The sequence below is a fragment of the Quercus suber genome, unplaced genomic scaffold, assembly GCF_002906115.3.
Source record: "Quercus suber isolate HL8 unplaced genomic scaffold, Cork oak 2.0 scaffold_13, whole genome shotgun sequence".
Classification (NCBI taxonomy): Eukaryota; Viridiplantae; Streptophyta; class Magnoliopsida; order Fagales; family Fagaceae; genus Quercus; species Quercus suber.
In genome coordinates, this window is record NW_027069478.1 from 2,730,108 (window position 1) to 2,748,962 (window position 18,855).

At 34.6% G+C, this 18,855-nt stretch overlaps 3 protein-coding genes across 5 annotated transcripts in view; all 3 read right to left on the reverse strand.

Annotated features, from left to right (window-relative positions):
* Positions 1–3,506, reverse strand: part of LOC112016620 (senescence-associated carboxylesterase 101) — a 20,599-nt gene extending 17,093 nt beyond the window's left edge. For both annotated transcript variants that reach the window (XM_065780163.1, XM_065780156.1), the window contains exons 1-2: positions 3,382–3,506; positions 2,921–3,290 (exon numbers count right to left, since the gene is read on the reverse strand). In XM_065780163.1, coding sequence (XP_065636235.1) covers positions 2,921–3,290; positions 3,382–3,398 — 387 coding nt within the window. In that variant the 5' untranslated portion in view covers positions 3,399–3,506. The remainder of the gene's footprint in view (positions 1–2,920; positions 3,291–3,381) is intronic.
* A 1,669-nt stretch (positions 3,507–5,175) lies between these two features.
* LOC136070335 (senescence-associated carboxylesterase 101-like) lies at positions 5,176–10,317 on the reverse strand. Of its 2 annotated transcripts, none has more exons than XM_065780170.1 (4): positions 10,028–10,317; positions 9,567–9,936; positions 6,584–7,153; positions 5,176–6,231 (listed from the first exon to the last, which is right to left on the reverse strand). In XM_065780170.1, the coding sequence occupies exons 1-4, from the start codon at positions 10,042–10,044 to the stop codon at positions 5,377–5,379; spliced, it is 1,812 nt and encodes a 603-aa protein (XP_065636242.1). In that variant the 5' UTR covers positions 10,045–10,317; the 3' UTR covers positions 5,176–5,376. The 2 variants fall into 2 exon arrangements, with proteins under 2 accessions (XP_065636242.1, XP_065636246.1); XM_065780174.1 differs by having other exon boundaries at positions 5,176–6,222; positions 10,028–10,199.
* Positions 10,318–11,493: 1,176 nt separating this feature from the next.
* Positions 11,494–16,769, reverse strand: LOC136070492 (senescence-associated carboxylesterase 101-like). Its single transcript, XM_065780498.1, has 4 exons — positions 16,398–16,769; positions 15,885–16,208; positions 12,907–13,476; positions 11,494–12,554 (listed from the first exon to the last, which is right to left on the reverse strand). The coding sequence occupies exons 1-4, from the start codon at positions 16,767–16,769 to the stop codon at positions 11,700–11,702; spliced, it is 2,121 nt and encodes a 706-aa protein (XP_065636570.1). The 3' UTR covers positions 11,494–11,699.
* Between the last annotated feature and the right edge of the window lie 2,086 nt (positions 16,770–18,855).

Here is an 18,855-nt window from a genome sequence, read left to right on the forward strand (position 1 = left end):
TTTTTTTTTCATTTTTAATTCAGGATTTTAAATATATTTCTTAAATCTATTAACTATGATTATAAAATAAAAAGAACATAGTCATGTGATATCATGATTTTCAATCTTAGACTGTTCAAAAAATTGATAAAAAAAAAAAAGATGTTTAAAATTTTTAAGGTCTGACCATGATAAAGTCATTATTTTAAATAATTAAATATAAGTAATAAATAATAAATAAATACGAAAAGTAGTGTGGGGAGAAAAAACCCAGCCCAACTTATTGGGCCCAAGGCCCTGAATGAGGAACACTCTTCATCCGAGGAGATGGGGCTTTCAGTCGGATGCCCACGCCAATGGGGGATGCCTGGAGATGAACACGTATTCCATCCGAGGAGATGCTCATATGTCCGAGTAGTCATGAGCCCTCGGATCCGAAGAGTTTGTACCCAGGTATAATGGTGTGTGTAGTTTTACCATAGGTTTGGGTCCGAGGACCATGCAATACCTTGGTTCTGTCTACCACTTCAATTTTTCTATAAGTATTAGATATAATGGTGTGTGTAATTTTACCATAGGCTTGGGTCCGAGGACCATGCAATACCTTGGTTCTGTCTACCACTTCAATTTTCCTGTAAGTATCTAGTTTCCCCATAGGTTTGGGTCCGAGGACCATGCAATACCTTGGTTCTGTCTAGTACCCAGGTATAATGGTGTGTGTAGTTTTACCATAGATTTGGGTCCGAGGACCATGCAATACCTTGGTTCTGTCTACCACTTCAATTTTCTTGTCAGTAGAGGTTTGTCCTCAAATCGCTTTACTGGAGATGATTCCCCTTTGTATCAGATTATGATCTTTACACGTGGCATTGACCTCGCCTCCAACTCGTGGCCCTACCTTTTTCATTTATGAAACGCCCTTTGTCTGTTCGTATTCCGCGCTTGATGCTCCGGTGCGCGAAACGCGCCTTCATTAATGTCCTCGTAAATTGACACGAGTCCAACCGTCCGTGGTCTCCTTGGAAATTGACGACTTCATTACTGACCCAGTTGATAATACTCTTTTCGAACTCTGCATGAATTAATTCTCACCAAACCCCCATCCCCTATATAAAGTAAGGAGATGGTTCCTCCACAACCCATGAACCTTTCAACACAAACAGAACAAAACACTTTCTTCCAACTTCCCATGCCCTTTTAACAACCCCGCCAGAATTGTTCCCAGGACTGACAAAAACCGGTATGGCCACAGCCCCCACTGGGCTTTCGGTGCGGCAGAGTCTAGGCGTAACCCTGATGGTGCCCTTCGAGGTATCCCAGAGGGATGTTGTTAGAGAACCTAATGTCTTTCCCCGGAGCACACCCCGACGAGGAAGACGTGCGAATTCACCTCATGGGCGGTGCTCGAGTGTTGCCGTCTCCAACGACCAACACTTGAGAGGAACGGAGAGAATCGAGGGAACGTCATGGGGGAGGGTATCCCGGAGCCCCTGCATCTGCTCCTCTCTTTGTTCCAGCTTCGCCTAGCCGAGGAGGGAGTGGTTGGGGGCCTGAGAGCATGATTGTCCTTCACCTCCTCCACCGCGTGTCAAGCTCTCCCATTCTCTTGGTGCCAAATAAAAGCATGAGTTGACACTTCCCTCCGGCTAGCTTCTCCTTAGGGCGGCTCCACCTGGGCCTCTGATTGTAGGAATAGCAGGTGGCTATTAGCTCGTAAATTTGCTTGTAGAACAGGCCTACCTGAGCCTCTGATTGTAATATGTAATTTTTCTATGCATGAAATAATAATATCAAAATCTTTCTTTGTTTGTTTTGTTTTCTCTTTCTTTTTTTTTTTACTGCCAAATCTGCCATATACCACTTTTTTTTTTTTTTAACTTACTATAAAACGAATACTTAGAACTTAGAACACTTATCTTTTTCAACCTACTGTAAAACGAATACTTAGAACTTAGAACACTTACCTGGTGCGCCGGCCAGCACCCTAATCCTTCCCACAGACGGCGCCAATTGTAGGGACCCAGTTTGGATTGACCCTGAGTGATGGGTTTTCAGCCCAATAAGCCCAAACAATACATTTATAGAGAGTGGGGTGAAAGGTTTAGGTGCTGGCCGTCGATCACCAAGCATGAACTTTCTCATAAAAAAGACAAATGCTAAGAGTTTCTTTTCCAATGGGGCGAGGAGGCCTTATTGTTCTCCCTCTTTTTCTCTTCCCTTGTTTACTTTACTAACTTTTCTTTTATAGTTTTCATCTTCCTATCCCCTCCTTCCATCTGTTGATCATCTATTTGCCTTCTTTTCTGGCCGTCCATCCCATCAGAGGCCTTATCGGTACTCAAGTGGTTCACTCTGATCAACGTTATCCTGCCAAGGGGTTACCTCCCCATTAATGCGGCCAGGGGGAGTTAGTTGAATGCATTAAATGTGAGAATAACAGCTTACTTTGGGGTTAGTCTCTCCCCAAAATCACCTTCGTCAGGCCGAGGATAAGGTGGTCCTCGGTGTGGATTGGGAAAAAAGGCTTTCCCTCACCTTGGCCCTGAATAGCCTGTGCTCCTCGGCCTGGGCCTCGGGCCTGCTACATGATGGGCCGAGGCCATCAGGCCCATGGGCCCCACAATAATAATAATAACAACAATGATATTTTTTACATTTAAACCTTCATGTTAATAATGATGATGATACCAATAATACATTGACAAGTACTAACGACCACATGTCTAGTCAAACTGACACAATAGAAAATGGGAAAACGCAGCAAAAAATAAAAGTAGCTATTTAATTACGACCTGGTTATCAATTATATTGAAAGTTTAAGAAAATTAGACTTTGTTCTAGAAGTTTGTCAATTGACTCAGTTGCAGTTCATGCTTTAAGCTTTTGTCAAAAAAGAAAAAAAAAAAAAAAAAAGGAAAGAATTTTCAGGGCATAGAGGTACCTGAGATTTCAAGGAGGGGAGACTATCACGGATGGAGGCAAAAAGCTCAAGTGCAGCTTTGTTGATGGAGAATTTTGGGTTGGTTTTGGTGCACAGGAATTCAAAGAGAGGAAAAGACTCCTTTAGAGTTGATGATGAAACCAAATCCTCTCCTCCTCCACCCTGAATAATATAGTCTTTGGAACAAGCAGGCCAAGTAAAGAAAGCTATGGTGGTACAGTTTGGTTGCTGAGAAATTTTGTATCTTACTGACAAAGATGGCTGTTCATTTTGATTGATTTCACTGTACAGGTCCCGAACTGCAGCCCAAGAATGGTATAGAACACCAGAGCTGACCACCAAATTTGCCAGCTCTAACCCACTGCTAAATCTGTCATCAAGAAACAAAAAAGCTAAGAAATCATGATGCATCAAAGAAGGAAAACAAGCTGAACAAAAGAAATGAAAGGGTTTTTACTTACAAGTGATTTTGGCTCATCCTCTGTGACTTTGTTCGATCTACTTAGAAAATCAGCAACGTATAATATAGAATATATTGTGTCTTGTTAGTTATAACATCGATGAGAATCAATACCAAAATTAGGAATTTTATTTCCAAATAACATTAAATATTAAAAAAATTTGTTAGTTGACACGTTTCAAAACAATGTTAAAAACTAGCATCTCGAGTGTCTAAAACTCGAGTTTCAAGATAAAAATTGAGTTTTTAAGTCTTGATTTGTGTAGATCAAATGTTGGAAATCGAGTTTTTGAGACTCGAGTTTGGAAATCGAGTCTTAAAAACTTGATTTTGACTTCGGTTTTTGCTTTTTAGATCTCGAGTCTTAGAGACTTGAGATGTTAGTTTCCTACTTTCTTTATTACCCATCTTAACTTACTATATTCTCCCTCCATACTGTGCTATTCTGCACATTACCCCCCAAAATTAGCTGAGTAATCTAAATTTCGTAGAACAAAAGCGTGGATTAGACTATAAAGAAATGTCAACAATATGCTAAAGATTCCTAATAAATTTAAAAAAAGAAAAAAAGAAAAGAAAAAAAAGACTATTTATGCTAAAGAATTATGTTGTTTAGCATTCTAGCCTATCAATTTACCGTCTTTCATTTCTTGGACTCCACAACTAAAATATGTTAACCCAAACCCTTTTCTAGACACTGGTGGCCTTATATGCGAGACCATGATGGTTGTTGGATTATGGGCTTGTTTATTCGTTTAGGATAGTACTCCAATCCAATCTTATGGGTGATTGTGGATGGTTAAATAGGGCCTTCAAATGGAATGAGGTCTTTTTTTTCTACTAAAGATATGTTTTTTTTTTTTACCCAAAAAAACAAATCCTTCTCTCTTTTTCTAGAGCATTACCTAAGGACACAACTTTTTTTTATACAATTATTTTTATAAGAAGTTAAGACAGTAAGTTATGATTTGAGTAATATCACTTTCACATAATCTACAATTGACACTATTTTTATTAGGGAGAAATTAACGGATGTTATAAGAGTATTGATTTATGATATATTTTTTAAAAAATTTATGAGAAAAAAATAATTAATTTTTTGACATCTTTTTATATTTTCTATAAAAAGGTGTCAAAACTTTTCTTAAATTATTTATTAACAATTACCCCCTTTTTATTATGCATAAAAATACAATTATTGTTAAAGTTTTGGAAAAAATACGTATTTGGTCTGTTGATGTAGCAATAAACTAATTTTTTATTTTGACCATTTACCATGCCAACAATTTTCATTCAAAAGTTAACTATAGTGACTAAATTGACATGACACTAAAAGGCTAGAGACCAAATTGGCACAATTGAAAGGTTAAGAATTAAAGTGAAATATAATGTAAAAGATATGAACTAAATACGTAAATTACCCTTGAGTTTTTTTATTATGCACAAAAATATTTACATTTTTTTTTGGGTTGGTTTAAAGTGAGCAAAAGTGTAAATGATCGTGAACCTATGAGTTTTGTAAGTTAACTACCGGTAACAATTTGGACTTATTTCTAAACAAGAGGCAACCTACTCTACTCATATGAATTGCTCCTTTCACTCTCAAAATCCTATTTTTGACTTTTGTTGATTAATTTCCAATATTTTCCCAACTATCCAATTATGAATATTAAATGAAAAATGTAGAAGTATTAGCAAATCATGAATCATTTTGTGGAGGAGAATTATGCTAGGCTATTTCAATGGTATAGAGTGGCCTTTCCTTGCTGAGAGAGACGAATAAACAATGTCCCAAAAAAAAAAAAAAAAAATCCTTTTATAATGATGACTAAAAGTGTTTTCATCCAAATACATCCCAGTATCCAACTCAATTTGTTGGGAAAAAGATGATGATGTCTCTACAATTTATTGGGAAATGATTTCAGAATACCATACAAGTTTGAAGGCAAGTGCACTCATTACACATAGATTTGAAATGTTTGATACATATACAAATTCAGGGAATCTCTAGGTCGCCAGTAGCATAGTTTTGGTAACTGCGATTCTTCATTAAGTCAGTGAGAGGTGAATAATAAGAAGCTCCCATAATTCCTTTTCTTATGATTTCCTCATACTCTTTCCACCACAGCATGAAGCTGCTCTGCGGCAAGAAAATCTCAGGCGATACTGCATAGTTTTTCATCAAACTCAAAACATAGTTTTCAAACTCAATCAAGTTGTGCTTTGACAATTCTTTCTCCCCAGTACTTGATTCTCTGCTGCTTAACAATTTGCATGAAATTAGAGCCTCCTCAACATGTGCCCAAAAGCAAGAATCCTCCGTTAGACTAGAAGCCACGTTTTGCTTCTTCAACTGACTTGGATTGCTTGCAGTTTTTTCTGTTACTTTAAGCCATTGCTCCAATTGTTTGTAATGTTTAGGCCTTCCTTGGTTTATGTAGTCTTTTAGACCCTTCTTGTAGTATTCAGCTATATCCAGTGGTTCAATCATACGTCGAAAATTTGTTCCTGCACCGAGCCATCCAGTACGAAAGGGTGCACCTTCTTTCTGGGGCTTTTTCTCTGCTTCATTGACCTCGCCTTCCCAGTAATGAGCGAGGATTGTCTTAAACTTTACCACCTCGATATCAGTTTGGGAGCTTCCATTCTTGAAGCTATCATAGTATCCAATCCCCTTTTCCTTAAAACACTTCTTGTACCATTCAAAGAAGGCCATATTTATTTTTATTTCATTCAACGTCTTGGAAGGATTAAAACCCAGCCCCTTGGACATTACCAATTCCATTTCCTGTTTCTCTATCTTTGTAATCAGATTGTCGAGGCCATTGTTCTGCCCTTGTGGCTGCAATGACTTTCAAAAATAAGTTGGACTAAAAGTGGAATTATGGAAGGTCTCAATGGCAAAGATTTTTCAAGGTAGTAATTTTAGCTTTGTATGAGATATTTGAGATTTTGATTACTTTGTTGAGTGATGTGTTAGAAGTATGTGATTAAATGATTAAATTTATCATATCATAATGGTTTAAGCTTCTAGAAAAATTGTTAATTTAACATGGTATCAAAACAGTAGATCCTGAGCATTTCATTCTTTACATTGCAACGTCTAAGTGTATCATATATCATATGGGAACCATAATATGAGATATAGCACAAATAAGCATTGTAATTTTATTTGATCCAAAAAAAAGTTGTGATTGAGCTACCTGTGGTCGCATTAGTCCAATTGCTACTAATTGTATAATAATGCCTGCACGTAGTGGAGGTGTAGTCCATTGAAGCAACCCTGTGGTATCCCCACAAATGACCTTACGATTGAGAAATTCCACAATCTTTTTGTAGAGCTCCAAAACTTGATTAGAATTTTGATTTCCGGGACCTTCTGAGTAGGTAGCCATCAACAACTCCAAAATGGTTTGAGAGTCCTTAAAACAACCACATCCGAATTCCGAATACAAGAGAAAAGTCCCAAAAGGCTTGTAAACATTTGTTTGTGAAGCCGATTCAGTGGCAGGAGGATTGTGGGGTGAAATTAGGACTCTTGGGACTGGATCTTGGTCAGAAACTACATGCAGAAAACAAGAGTTCCATGTTGGGTATTCCAATATGGCATTTTGCAGGCCATTATCACCAATAAGGGGTGAACCAAAAGTGATGCAAAGTGGGCGTTTTGTGATTGAAAAATCGATTGTTTCTAGTAGCCATAAGGTAAAGAGAGTGGCAACAGATCCTCCCAATGATTTTCCAGTGATAATTAATACTTTGGAATTGTCAATCTGCATTAACATTAGAATCTTACTATGTTAATTATCAATAAGACAAATTATTATTTTTAAGCATCAAGTTTTACTATCANCTGATATACCCTCCTCGAACTCTGCATGAATTAATTCTCACCAAACCCATCCCCTATATAAAGTAAGGAGATGGTTCCTCCACAACCCATGAACCTTTCAACACAAACAGACAAAAACACTTTCTTCAACTTCCCATGCCCTTTTAACAACCCCGCCGGAATTGTTCCCGGGACTGAAAAAACCGGATGGCCCAGCCCCCACTGGGCTTTCGGTGCGGCGGAGCCTAGGCGTAACCCTGATGGTGCCCTTCGAGGTATCCCAGAGGGATGTTGTTAGAGAACCTAAGTCTTCCCGGAGCACACCCCGACAGGAAGACGTGCGAATTCACCTCATGGGCGGTGCTCGAGTGTTGCCGTCTCCAACGCCAACACTTGAGAGGAACGGAGAGAATCGAGGGAACTCATGGGGGAGGGTATCCGGAGCCCCTGATCTGCTCCTCTCTTTGTTCCAGCTCTGCCTAGCCGAGGAGGGAGTGGTTGGGGGCCTGAGGGCATGATTGTCCTTCACCTCCTCCACCGTGTCAAGCTCTCCCATTCTCTTGGTGCCAAATAAAAGCAGAGTTGACACTTCCCTCCGGCAGTTCTCCCTTGGGGCGGCTCACCTGGGCCTCTGATTGTAGGAATAGCAGGTGGCTATTAGCTGTAAATTTGCTTGTAGAACAGGCCTACCTGAGCCTCTGATTGTAATATGTAATTTTTCTATGCATGAATAATAATATCAAATCTTTCTTTGTTTTTTTGTTTTTTTTCTTTTTTTTTTTTTTTTTTTTTTTTTTACTCAAGCCACTAATCTGCTCATACTACCTATTTTTTTTATTTTACTTATATGAAAACGAAACTTAGAACTTAGAACACTTATTTTTCAACCTACTGTAAAACGAATACTTAAACTTGAACTTACCTGGGCCCGGCCAGCACCCTAATCCTTCCCACAGACGGCGCCAATTGTAGGACCAGTTTGGATACCCTTGAGTGATTGGGTTTTCAGCCCAAAAGCCCAAACAATACATTTATAGAGAGTGGGTGAAGGTTAGGTGCTGGCCGTCGATCACCAGCATGAACTTTCTTAAAAGGCTAAGTGTTTCTTAATGAGTCTCCAATGGGGCGAGGAGGCCTTATTGTTCCCCCCCTTCTCTTCCCTTGTTTCTTTACTAGCTCTTCTTTTATAGTTTTCATCTTCCTATCTTTTGCTTCCATCTGTTGATTGTCTATTCGCCTTTTTTCTGGTCGTCCATCCCATCAGAGGCTTTATCGATACTCAAGTGGCTCACTCTGACCAACGTTATCCTGCCAAGGGGTTACCTCTCCATTAATGCGGCCAGGAGGGTTAGTTGAGTGCATTAAATGCGAGAGTGACAGCTTACTTTGGGGTTAGCCACTCCCTGAAATCACTCTTGTCAGGCCGAGGACAAGGTATCCTCGACGTGGATTCAAGAGAATAGGCTTCCCCCCTTCTCTTCAGAAATAGCTTGCGCTCCTCGGCATAGGCCTTGGGCCTGCTATATGATGGACCGAGGCTATCAGGCCCACGGACCCCACAATATATATAAATTGGAGTCATAAAATAATTAAATAACAATCATCACACAAAAATTTTTGTTAAATTAAATATCTCAGACATTATCTTCTCAAAAAAAAAAAAAAAAACTAAAACAAAAACAAAAACAAGAACATCAATAATGGCAGTGAGATGTCGTTTTCTTCATACTTTTCCAATATTAACGATATTTAATTGTTTTGTTTAATACCCTAATAATAATAATAATAATAACAACAATGATATTTTTTAAATTTAAACCTTCATGTTAATAATGATGATGATACAAATAATACATTGACAAGTACTAACGACCACATTTCTGGTCAAACTGACACAATATAAAATGGGAAAAAGCAGCAAAAAATAAAAGAAGCTGTTTAATTACGACCTGGTTATCAATTATAGTGAGGGCGTTTGGCCTCTGCGTTTTTAGTGTGCGTCTATGTTTGAGTTTTTTTTTTTTCCTGTCAATAAACAGTAAAATCACATGATTTTACTGTGCAGAAAACAAAAATATTGTTCCTACACTGTTTAACACTGTTTACAGTACTGTTTACGCATTAAAAAATATTAAAAATGAGTTTTACGGTACTATTTACACATTTAAAAATTATTTTGCTACAATGTTTTCAATTTTCAATTTCAACATGTCAATCCAAACGGACCCATTAAAAGTTTAAGAAAATTAGACTTTGTTCTAGAAGTTTGTCAATTGACTCAGTTGCAGTTCAAGCTTTAAGCTTTTGTCAAAAAAGAAAAAAAAAAGGAAAGAATTTTCAGGGCATAGAGGTACCTGAGATTTCAAGGAGGGGAGACTATCACGGATGGAGGCAAAAAGCTCAAGTGCAGCTTTGTTGATGGAGAATTTTGGGTTGGTTTTGGTGCACAGGAATTCAAAGAGAGGAAAAGACTCCTTTAGAGTTGATGACGAAACCAAATCCTCTCCTCCTCCACCCTGAATAATATAGTCTTTGGAACAAGCAGACCAAGTAAAGAAAGCTATGGTGGTACAGTTTGGTTGCTGAGAAATTTTGTATCTTACTGACAAAGATGGCTGTTCATTTTGATTGATTTCACTGTACAGGTCCCGAACTGCAGCCCAAGAATGGTACAGAACACCAGAGCTGACCACCAAATTTGCCAGCTCTAACCCACTGCTAAATCTGTCATCAAGAAACAAAAAAGCTAAGAAATCATGATGCATCAAAGAAGGAAAACAAGCTGAACAAAAGAAATGAAAGGGTTTTTACTTACAAGTGATTTTGGCTCATCCTCTATGACTTTGTTCGATCTACTTAGAAAATCAGCAACGTATAATATAGAATATATTGTGTCTTGTTAGTTATAACATCGATGAGAATCAATAACAAAATTAGCTGAGTAATCTAAATTTCGTAGAACAAAAGCGTGGATTAGACTATAAAGAAATGTCAACAATGCTAAAGATTCCTAATAAATTTAAAAAAAGAAAAAAAAAAAGAAAAAAAAGACTATTTATGCTAAAGAATTATGTTGTTTAGCATTCTAGCCTATCAATTTACCGTCTTTCATTTCTTGGACTCCACAACTAAAATATGTTAACCCAATCCCTTTTCTAGACACTGGTGGCCTTATATGCGAGACCATGATGGTTGTTGGATTATGGGCTTGTTTATTCGTTTAGGATAGTACTCCAATCCAATCTTATGGGTGATTGTGGATGGTTAAATAGGGCCTTCAAATGGAATGAGGTCTTTTTTTTCTACTAAAGATATGTTTGTTTGTTTGTTTGGTTTTTTTTTTTTTTTTTTTTTTTTTACCCTAAAAAACAAGTCCTCTCTTTTTCCAGAGCATTACCTAAGGACACAACTTTTTTTTTATACAATTATTTTTATAAGAAGTTAAGACAGTAAGTTATGATTTGAGTAATATCACTTTCACGTAATCTACAATTGACACTATTTTTATTAGGGAGAAGTTAACGGATGTTATAAGAGCATTGATTTATGTATATTTTTAAAAAAATTTATGAGAAAAAATAATTAATTTTTTGACATCTTTTTATATTTTTTATAAAAATGTGTCAAAACTTTTCTTAAATTATTTATTAACAATTACCCCTTTTTATTATGCATAAAAATACAATTATTGTTAAAGTTTTGGAAAAAATACGTATTTGGTCTGTTGATGTAACAATAAACTAATTTTTTATTTTGATCGTTTACCATGCCAACAATTTTCATTCAAAAGTTAACTATAGTGACTAAATTGACATAACACTAAAAGACTAGAGACCAAATTGGCACAATTGAAAGGTTAGGAATTAAAGTGAAATATAATGTAAAAGATATAAACTAAATACGTAAATTACCCTTGAGTTTTTTTATTATGCACAAAAATATTTACATTTTTTTTTTGGGTTGGTTTAAAGTGAGCAAAAGTGTAAATGATCGTGAACCTATGAGTTTTGTAAGTTAACTACCGGTAACAATTTGGACTTATTTCTAAACAAGAGGCAACCTACTCTACTCCTTATATGAATTGCTCCTTTCACTCTCAAAATCCTATTTTTGACTTTTGTTGATTAATTTCCAATATTTTCCCAACTATCCAATTATGAATATTAAATGAAAAATGTAGAAGTATTAGCAAATCATGAATCATTTTGTGGAGGAGAATTATGCTAGGCTATTTCAATGGTATAGAGTGGCCTTTCCTTGCTGAGAGAGACGAATAAACAATGTCCCAAAAAAAAAAAAAAATCCTTTTATAATGATGACTAAAAGTGTTTTCATCCAAATACATCCCAGTATCCAACTCAATTTGTTGGGAAAAAGATGATGATGTCTCTACAATTTATTGGGAAATGATTTCAGAATACCATACAAGTTTGAAGGCAAGTGCACTCATTACACATAGATTTGAAATGTTTGATACATATACAAATTCAGGGAATCTCTAGGTCGCCAGTAGCATAGTTTTGGTAACTGCGATTCTTCATTAAGTCAGTGAGAGGTGAATAATAAGAAGCTCCCATAATTCCTTTTCTTATGATTTCCTCATACTCTTTCCACCACAGCATGAAGCTGCTCTGCGGCAAGAAAATCTCAGGCGATACTGCATAGTTTTTCATCAAACTCAAAACATAGTTTTCAAACTCAATCAAGTTGTGCTTTGACAATTCTTTCTCCCCAGTACTTGATTCTCTGCTGCTTAACAATTTGCATGAAATTAGAGCCTCCTCAACATGTGCCCAAAAGCAAGAATCCTCCGTTAGACTAGAAGCCACGTTTTGCTTCTTCAACTGACTTGGATTGCTTGCAGTTTTTTCTGTTACTTTAAGCCATTGCTCCAATTGTTTGTAATGTTTAGGCCTTCCTTGGTTTATGTAGTCTTTTAGACCCTTCTTGTAGTATTCAGCTATATCCAGTGGTTCAATCATACGTCGAAAATTTGTTCCTGCACCGAGCCATCCAGTACGAAAGGGTGCACCTTCTTTCTGGGGCTTTTTCTCTGCTTCATTGACCTCGCCTTCCCAGTAATGAGCGAGGATTGTCTTAAACTTTACCACCTCGATATCAGTTTGGGAGCTTCCATTCTTGAAGCTATCATAGTATCCAATCCCCTTTTCCTTAAAACACTTCTTGTACCATTCAAAGAAGGCCATATTTATTTTTATTTCATTCAACGTCTTGGAAGGATTAAAACCCAGCCCCTTGGACATTACCAATTCCATTTCCTGTTTCTCTATCTTTGTAATCAGATTGTCGAGGCCATTGTTCTGCCCTTGTGGCTGCAATGACTTTCAAAAATAAGTTGGACTAAAAGTGGAATTATGGAAGGTCTCAATGGCAAAGATTTTTCAAGGTAGTAATTTTAGCTTTGTATGAGATATTTGAGATTTTGATTACTTTGTTGAGTGATGTGTTAGAAGTATGTGATTAAATGATTAAATTTATCATATCATAATGGTTTAAGCTTCTAGAAAAATTGTTAATTTAACATGGTATCAAAACAGTAGATCCTGAGCATTTCATTCTTTACATTGCAACGTCTAAGTGTATCATATATCATATGGGAACCATAATATGAGATATAGCACAAATAAGCATTGTAATTTTATTTGATCCAAAAAAAAGTTGTGATTGAGCTACCTGTGGTCGCATTAGTCCAATTGCTACTAATTGTATAATAATGCCTGCACGTAGTGGAGGTGTAGTCCATTGAAGCAACCCTGTGGTATCCCCACAAATGACCTTACGATTGAGAAATTCCACAATCTTTTTGTAGAGCTCCAAAACTTGATTAGAATTTTGATTTCCGGGACCTTCTGAGTAGGTAGCCATCAACAACTCCAAAATGGTTTGAGAGTCCTTAAAACAACCACATCCGAATTCCGAATACAAGAGAAAAGTCCCAAAAGGCTTGTAAACATTGGTTTGTGAAGCCGATTCAGTGGCAGGAGGATTGTGGGGTGAAATTAGGACTCTTGGGACTGGATCTTGGTCAGAAACTACATGCAGAAAACAAGAGTTCCATGTTGGGTATTCCAATATGGCATTTTGCAGGCCATTATCACCAATAAGGGGTGAACCAAAAGTGATGCAAAGTGGGCGTTTTGTGATTGAAAAATCGATTGTTTCTAGTAGCCATAAGGTAAAGAGAGTGGCAACAGATCCTCCCAATGATTTTCCAGTGATAATTAATACTTTGGAATTGTCAATCTGCATTAACATTAGAATCTTACTATGTTAATTATCAATAAGACAAATTATTATTTTTAAGCATCAAGTTTTACTATCATATGAAACATCAACATTTTTAATATTTTCAATTATAATCTAGAATTGTTTTTAGCTAGCTATAAATTAATAAACAAGTATAATATTATTTTAAACAAGCCGAAACTTGAGAAAATATTTAGTAAATACTCTTTTTCTTTTTATGGCAAAAACGGTAGATACCAAATACGAACTCAATTCGCGTTCTTTTTTTTTTTTTTTTTTTTTTTAACAATATCTTGTTAAATTATACTAAGGTAACAAAAGCATATGCTGTGTATATGTATATATATATATAATTGAATATAATAAAAAAGTAATTTAACACTTATAGTTTTTCATTTACTCAAAATTTTCATTCAAATCCGTAACATATCTGTATGTACTTTCATTTAGTAAATTTTTTTCCCATTTTTATGCTGAATTTTTTATATTAAATTTTTTTTAATTGAATAAATTACATAAATAATCCATACCATATATCACTAACAAAGAATGTAGGTTTTAAAAAATATATATATTTTTAGAGAAAGAAACTAAGAATTTAGTTTTTTTTTTTATAAAAAAATTCTTGTAAATATGTAATATCAAAATATGTATTTATGAAAATAGTTAAGTGATACATATGTGTATATATATATATATATATATATATTTTTATCGAAGTAGAGTATATGTAATATCCTATAAAAAAAAAGTATAATGTACATGTAAATATGTAATAATGATTTTTAAAATCTTGTTGAGATATCAGATATCGCATTATTTTGGTATCCATAATAGAAAATTCTTTTTGAACTCATAAAAGAGTTTTCAATATTTTAAGGGCTCATTTGGCAATGTTGTTATAGTAATGTTGTTTAAGTTTTTTGAAAATACATGTGGGTGAAAGTGTTGCGAAAATATGTGTTGTGTTGTTTAAATAACCAAAACTAATATTTAAATACCCCTATCAAACACCCCATAAAATAGAATCAAAACATCAATTTCATATCTAATAGAAAACTATCATAAATTTACATTAAAAAAAAAAGATATCTTAAAATAGGGTTCATAAATATGTATTTTGATATTTCATATTTATTAGAAAATACTTGCAAAAATATCATAAATATTTGAAACTAGATAGTGGATATCCAATATATGGGTTGAGTTCAAATTACACCACCCAATAACTTGTTTTTGAATTCATATTTTAAAAATCCAACTATTCAATTACATGTTTTATATATTCTTAACAAATATGCCAATTTTAATGTTAATCGGATATAATTTACCATTCGAACCATATTTTATACATTATTTTAAATTACAAAAAATTGAGTTTAAACAATTGATTGATAACATGATTACTAATTTTTTACTATATTTAAATTTTGTAAGAATAGAGAATATATAAAAATAATGTAATCCAACTGTGAATTTATCAAAATTCAAATCTAATTAAAAAAAATTGAATTGTGTATCATTACTTAAAGGTACAGCACGTATAACTTAAACTCCTAACTCCCAATATATAGTCTTTTTTAAATCTAAAATTTTGTTTTAATAAAATAATTATATAAAAAATATTGGTTAACATCTCAAATACTAACAATATATGGTTTTCGTTAGCATTTTTTTATATTAATGATATATTTTATATTCAAAACCATAATAATAATAATAATATTAAGAGTTTTACTAACATATGACCTTAGAATATACATTAATAACTCATTTTGGGAAACTTTTTATGAAAAAAAATGCAAAAGTAATTTACTGTTTTGATGGTTTTTATTTATTTATTTATTTTTATACAAGATAAAAATTCTACTCTAACCTAATCTAAGTGTATATGTATGTAGAGTTTCTTCTTGGAGTCTTGAACCCTGACTCTTACCCTTCACATCCCAAAAGTATTTATATACTTATAGAGTGACCATCGTAACAAAGATGTGTGGTGGTAAAATTTTTTCAATTTCTCATATAATTTTTTCTAAAATAAATAATTAATGTATACATAAGAATATACCCTAATATTAATAATAACAACAATAATGAATTGACAAATGAGTAGCAAGCAATAACGACCCCATTTCAGTTCTGGTCAAACAGACAAAGTAACATTCTAGTGATTAGTAATTGTCGCATACGACATATATATATATATATATATGGAACTTTTTAGGTTAAAAAAAAAAGAACCTTATAGGAAATTAGAAGTTGTTCAGAGAGAAGTTGTTAAAGCTGTTTGACCATTGACTCAGTCAACCACAGTCGTGCTCATGCTTAAGCTTTTGCCAAGCTAAGTAGTAAAGTACTATGTAACAAAACAGAATAAAAAGAAAGAATTTTCAGGCGATGGATACCTGAGATTTCAAGGTGGGGAGCCTGTCACTGATGGAGGCAAAAAGCTCAAGTGCAGCGTTGTTAATGGAGAAATCTGGGTTGGTTTTGGTGCTCAGAAAATTGAAGTACGGAAAAGACTTCTTTAGAGTTGATGATGAAACCAAATCTCCTCTTTCCTGAATATAGTCTTTGCCACAAGCAGGCAAAGTAGAAAAAGCTATGATGGTACAGTTTGGTTGCTGAGAAACTTTGTGTCTTACTGGGTGTTCATTTTGATTGATTATTTCTCCATGGAGGTCCTGAACTTTGTCGCATACGACATATATATATATATATATATGGAACTTTTTAGGTTAAAAAAAAAAGAACCTTATAGGAAATTAGAAGTTGTTCAGAGAGAAGTTGTTAAAGCTGTTTGACCATTGACTCAGTCAACCACAGTCGTGCTCATGCTTAAGCTTTTGCCAAGCTAAGTAGTAAAGTACTATGTAACAAAACAGAATAAAAAGAAAGAATTTTCAGGCGATGGATACCTGAGATTTCAAGGTGGGGAGCCTGTCACTGATGGAGGCAAAAAGCTCAAGTGCAGCGTTGTTAATGGAGAAATCTGGGTTGGTTTTGGTGCTCAGAAAATTGAAGTACGGAAAAGACTTCTTTAGAGTTGATGATGAAACCAAATCTCCTCTTTCCTGAATATAGTCTTTGCCACAAGCAGGCAAAGTAGAAAAAGCTATGATGGTACAGTTTGGTTGCTGAGAAACTTTGTGTCTTACTGGGTGTTCATTTTGATTGATTATTTCTCCATGGAGGTCCTGAACTGTTGCCAAGGATTGGTTCAGGACACCAGAGCTGACCACGAAGTTTGCCAATTCTGGGTCACTGCTAAATGTTCGTGAAGGACCCATAACCAGTCTCAAAATTTTGAAACTAAGGCTGTAGATGTTATAAATTATAACCCAATGCTAAATCTGCAACCAAGAATCAAAGAAAACAACAGATCAGAAATGATGATGGATCAATGTTAAAGAAGTAAATTTTTTGGTCAAGAAACAAATTGTGAGAGCGAACAAAACGAAACAACTAAAAAAAGAAAAACAAATGCATTGGGTTTTCACTTACCAGATAAATTAATTTGGTCACTCTCTGGGGCTTTGTTGGATCTGCTTAGGTATAAAGTATAATAGAAAGAAAGAAGTGAATTTTTTGGTCAAGAAACAAATTGTGAGAGAGAACAAAACCAAACAATTCTAAAAAAGGAAAAGGAGAAATGCATTAAGTTCTGAATTAATTTGGTGACTGTCTGGGGCTTTGTTGAATCTGACTAGGCAATAGAAAACTTTTGTCTTCTGAGTTATAAGTTTTTTTTTTTGATGGAATTCTGAGTTATAAGTTTATAACAATGATTGAGAGTTATATATATATATATATATGCCAATCTTTGCTGCCTGGTCTCTATAGAAAATTCCTAGAAATGACGAAGAACCAGAGGCGAAGGTAAAATTTGTAGGGTATGTGCTCTACCGAATTTTTCCACACTTAAAGAATAAAACAGACGTCAGCAAACAATAAAAGTCCAGACCCTTTAGACTTTAAGGACTGCACTGGGCCATATCAGAGAACATAATGATCGTTGGATCATATGCTCAACCGAATTTTTCCACACGTTAAGAATAAAACAGACGTCAGCAAACAATAAAGTCCAGACCCTTTAGACTTTAAGGACTGCACTGGGCCATATCAGACAACATAATGATCATTTTTTTTTTTTTTTTGAGAAAGTAATTATTGTAAACTTATAACATATGTGCTTAATATAACATATTATACTTGAATTACACTCTTAATTTTGTTTTTGTTTTGTTTTGTTTTTTTTTTTTTTTTTGAGAGAATTACATTATAACTAATCGTCCATGCTTTTACACTCGAAGTTTGAAATAATGTTCTTAGGAGTTCGGAAGAAAAAATGGCACTCTCAAGGCCGTGTAGTGGGATCCGGACAATGAAATGGAGAGTCTCCATTTATGCATTCCACTTGCTATTTTGTCGGGAATCTTCTTAAAAAAAATGTCATTCTGAGGTCCAGGTTTATGCTGGAGGGAAATTAACGGCTGTGCTGACATTCTTGCTATAATTACACATCTTTTCCAAACTTGCTAAATTCACAACTTGCTAAAATGATATAAATTATGATTGATGGATAAAAAGTCTAATAATATCATTCACACTTGAGCTGGTTAATACCATCATTTATCTATCAATTACATCTTTATTATTTGCTGATTATTTCAACAAATTGTTAAAAAAGTTATGTTCATGGACTTATTCTTTTCTGTTTTTATTTTTTATTTTTTTTTTATCTTTTTTTTTTTTTTGTGTGTGTGAAATGTGATACACATGGGCACACTTGTTGTATACAAATTCTAGTTTATTGAAGTAAAGCTTGTATTTTGATAATTAAAAAAATAATAAAGGACTCCATTCATCATTAGCATTTTGACCTCACTAGTAGGAGTGTGCTGTGAACTTGCCAACCTATCAAAAACTGACTATTTTTAAGGGTTATTGAGTTGAATTGGGTTATGAAAATATTTTTTTATAGTGGGTTGAATTGGGTTCGGGTCATGAGATTTACAAATTCGTCTAACCTAACTTCACCCACCTATATTTAATACATTTTTTTAAAATTTTTAAAATATATTATATAATTTTATTATTTACCTTTTTGCCCCTCCTCCTAAGTAAAATCCAAGCCCTAAATTCTTCTCATATAGTTTGTATTTGTTTGGTGTTATACTCATGATTAGTTGGTTATAAATTTGTTCTAATTTGTAGTTGTATTGTTCTAATGCTCAATTTAATAATAATAATAGTAACTAAAAAAAAAAAAAGTTTCCAAACCATGGGTCTAACTAGACTCAACTCAGTACACGTGAGTTGGAGCCCTGTAATGGTTTGGGTTGGTTGGATTTTTTTAACCCACTATGGTGGGTT

What these genes read in the sequence shown, in the direction of transcription:
- LOC136070492 (XM_065780498.1), bottom strand. Translation starts at nt 16,769, where the DNA reads ATGGGTCCTTCACGAACATTTAGCAGTGACCCAGAATTGGCAAACTTC. An exon ending in TCCCCACCTTGAAATCTCAG is followed by an intron (nt 16,209 to 16,397) that starts GTATCCATCGCC and finishes TAACCTAAAAAG; the next exon opens with TTCCATATATATATATATAT. An exon ending in TTGGACTAATGCGACCACAG is followed by an intron (nt 12,555 to 12,906) that starts GTAGCTCAATCA and finishes TATTTTTGAAAG; the next exon opens with TCATTGCAGCCACAAGGGCA.
- LOC136070335 (XM_065780170.1), bottom strand. An exon ending in TCCCCTCCTTGAAATCTCAG is followed by an intron (nt 7,154 to 9,566) that starts GTACCTCTATGC and finishes ATGTTAATGCAG; the next exon opens with ATTGACAATTCCAAAGTATT. An exon ending in TTGGACTAATGCGACCACAG is followed by an intron (nt 6,232 to 6,583) that starts GTAGCTCAATCA and finishes TATTTTTGAAAG; the next exon opens with TCATTGCAGCCACAAGGGCA.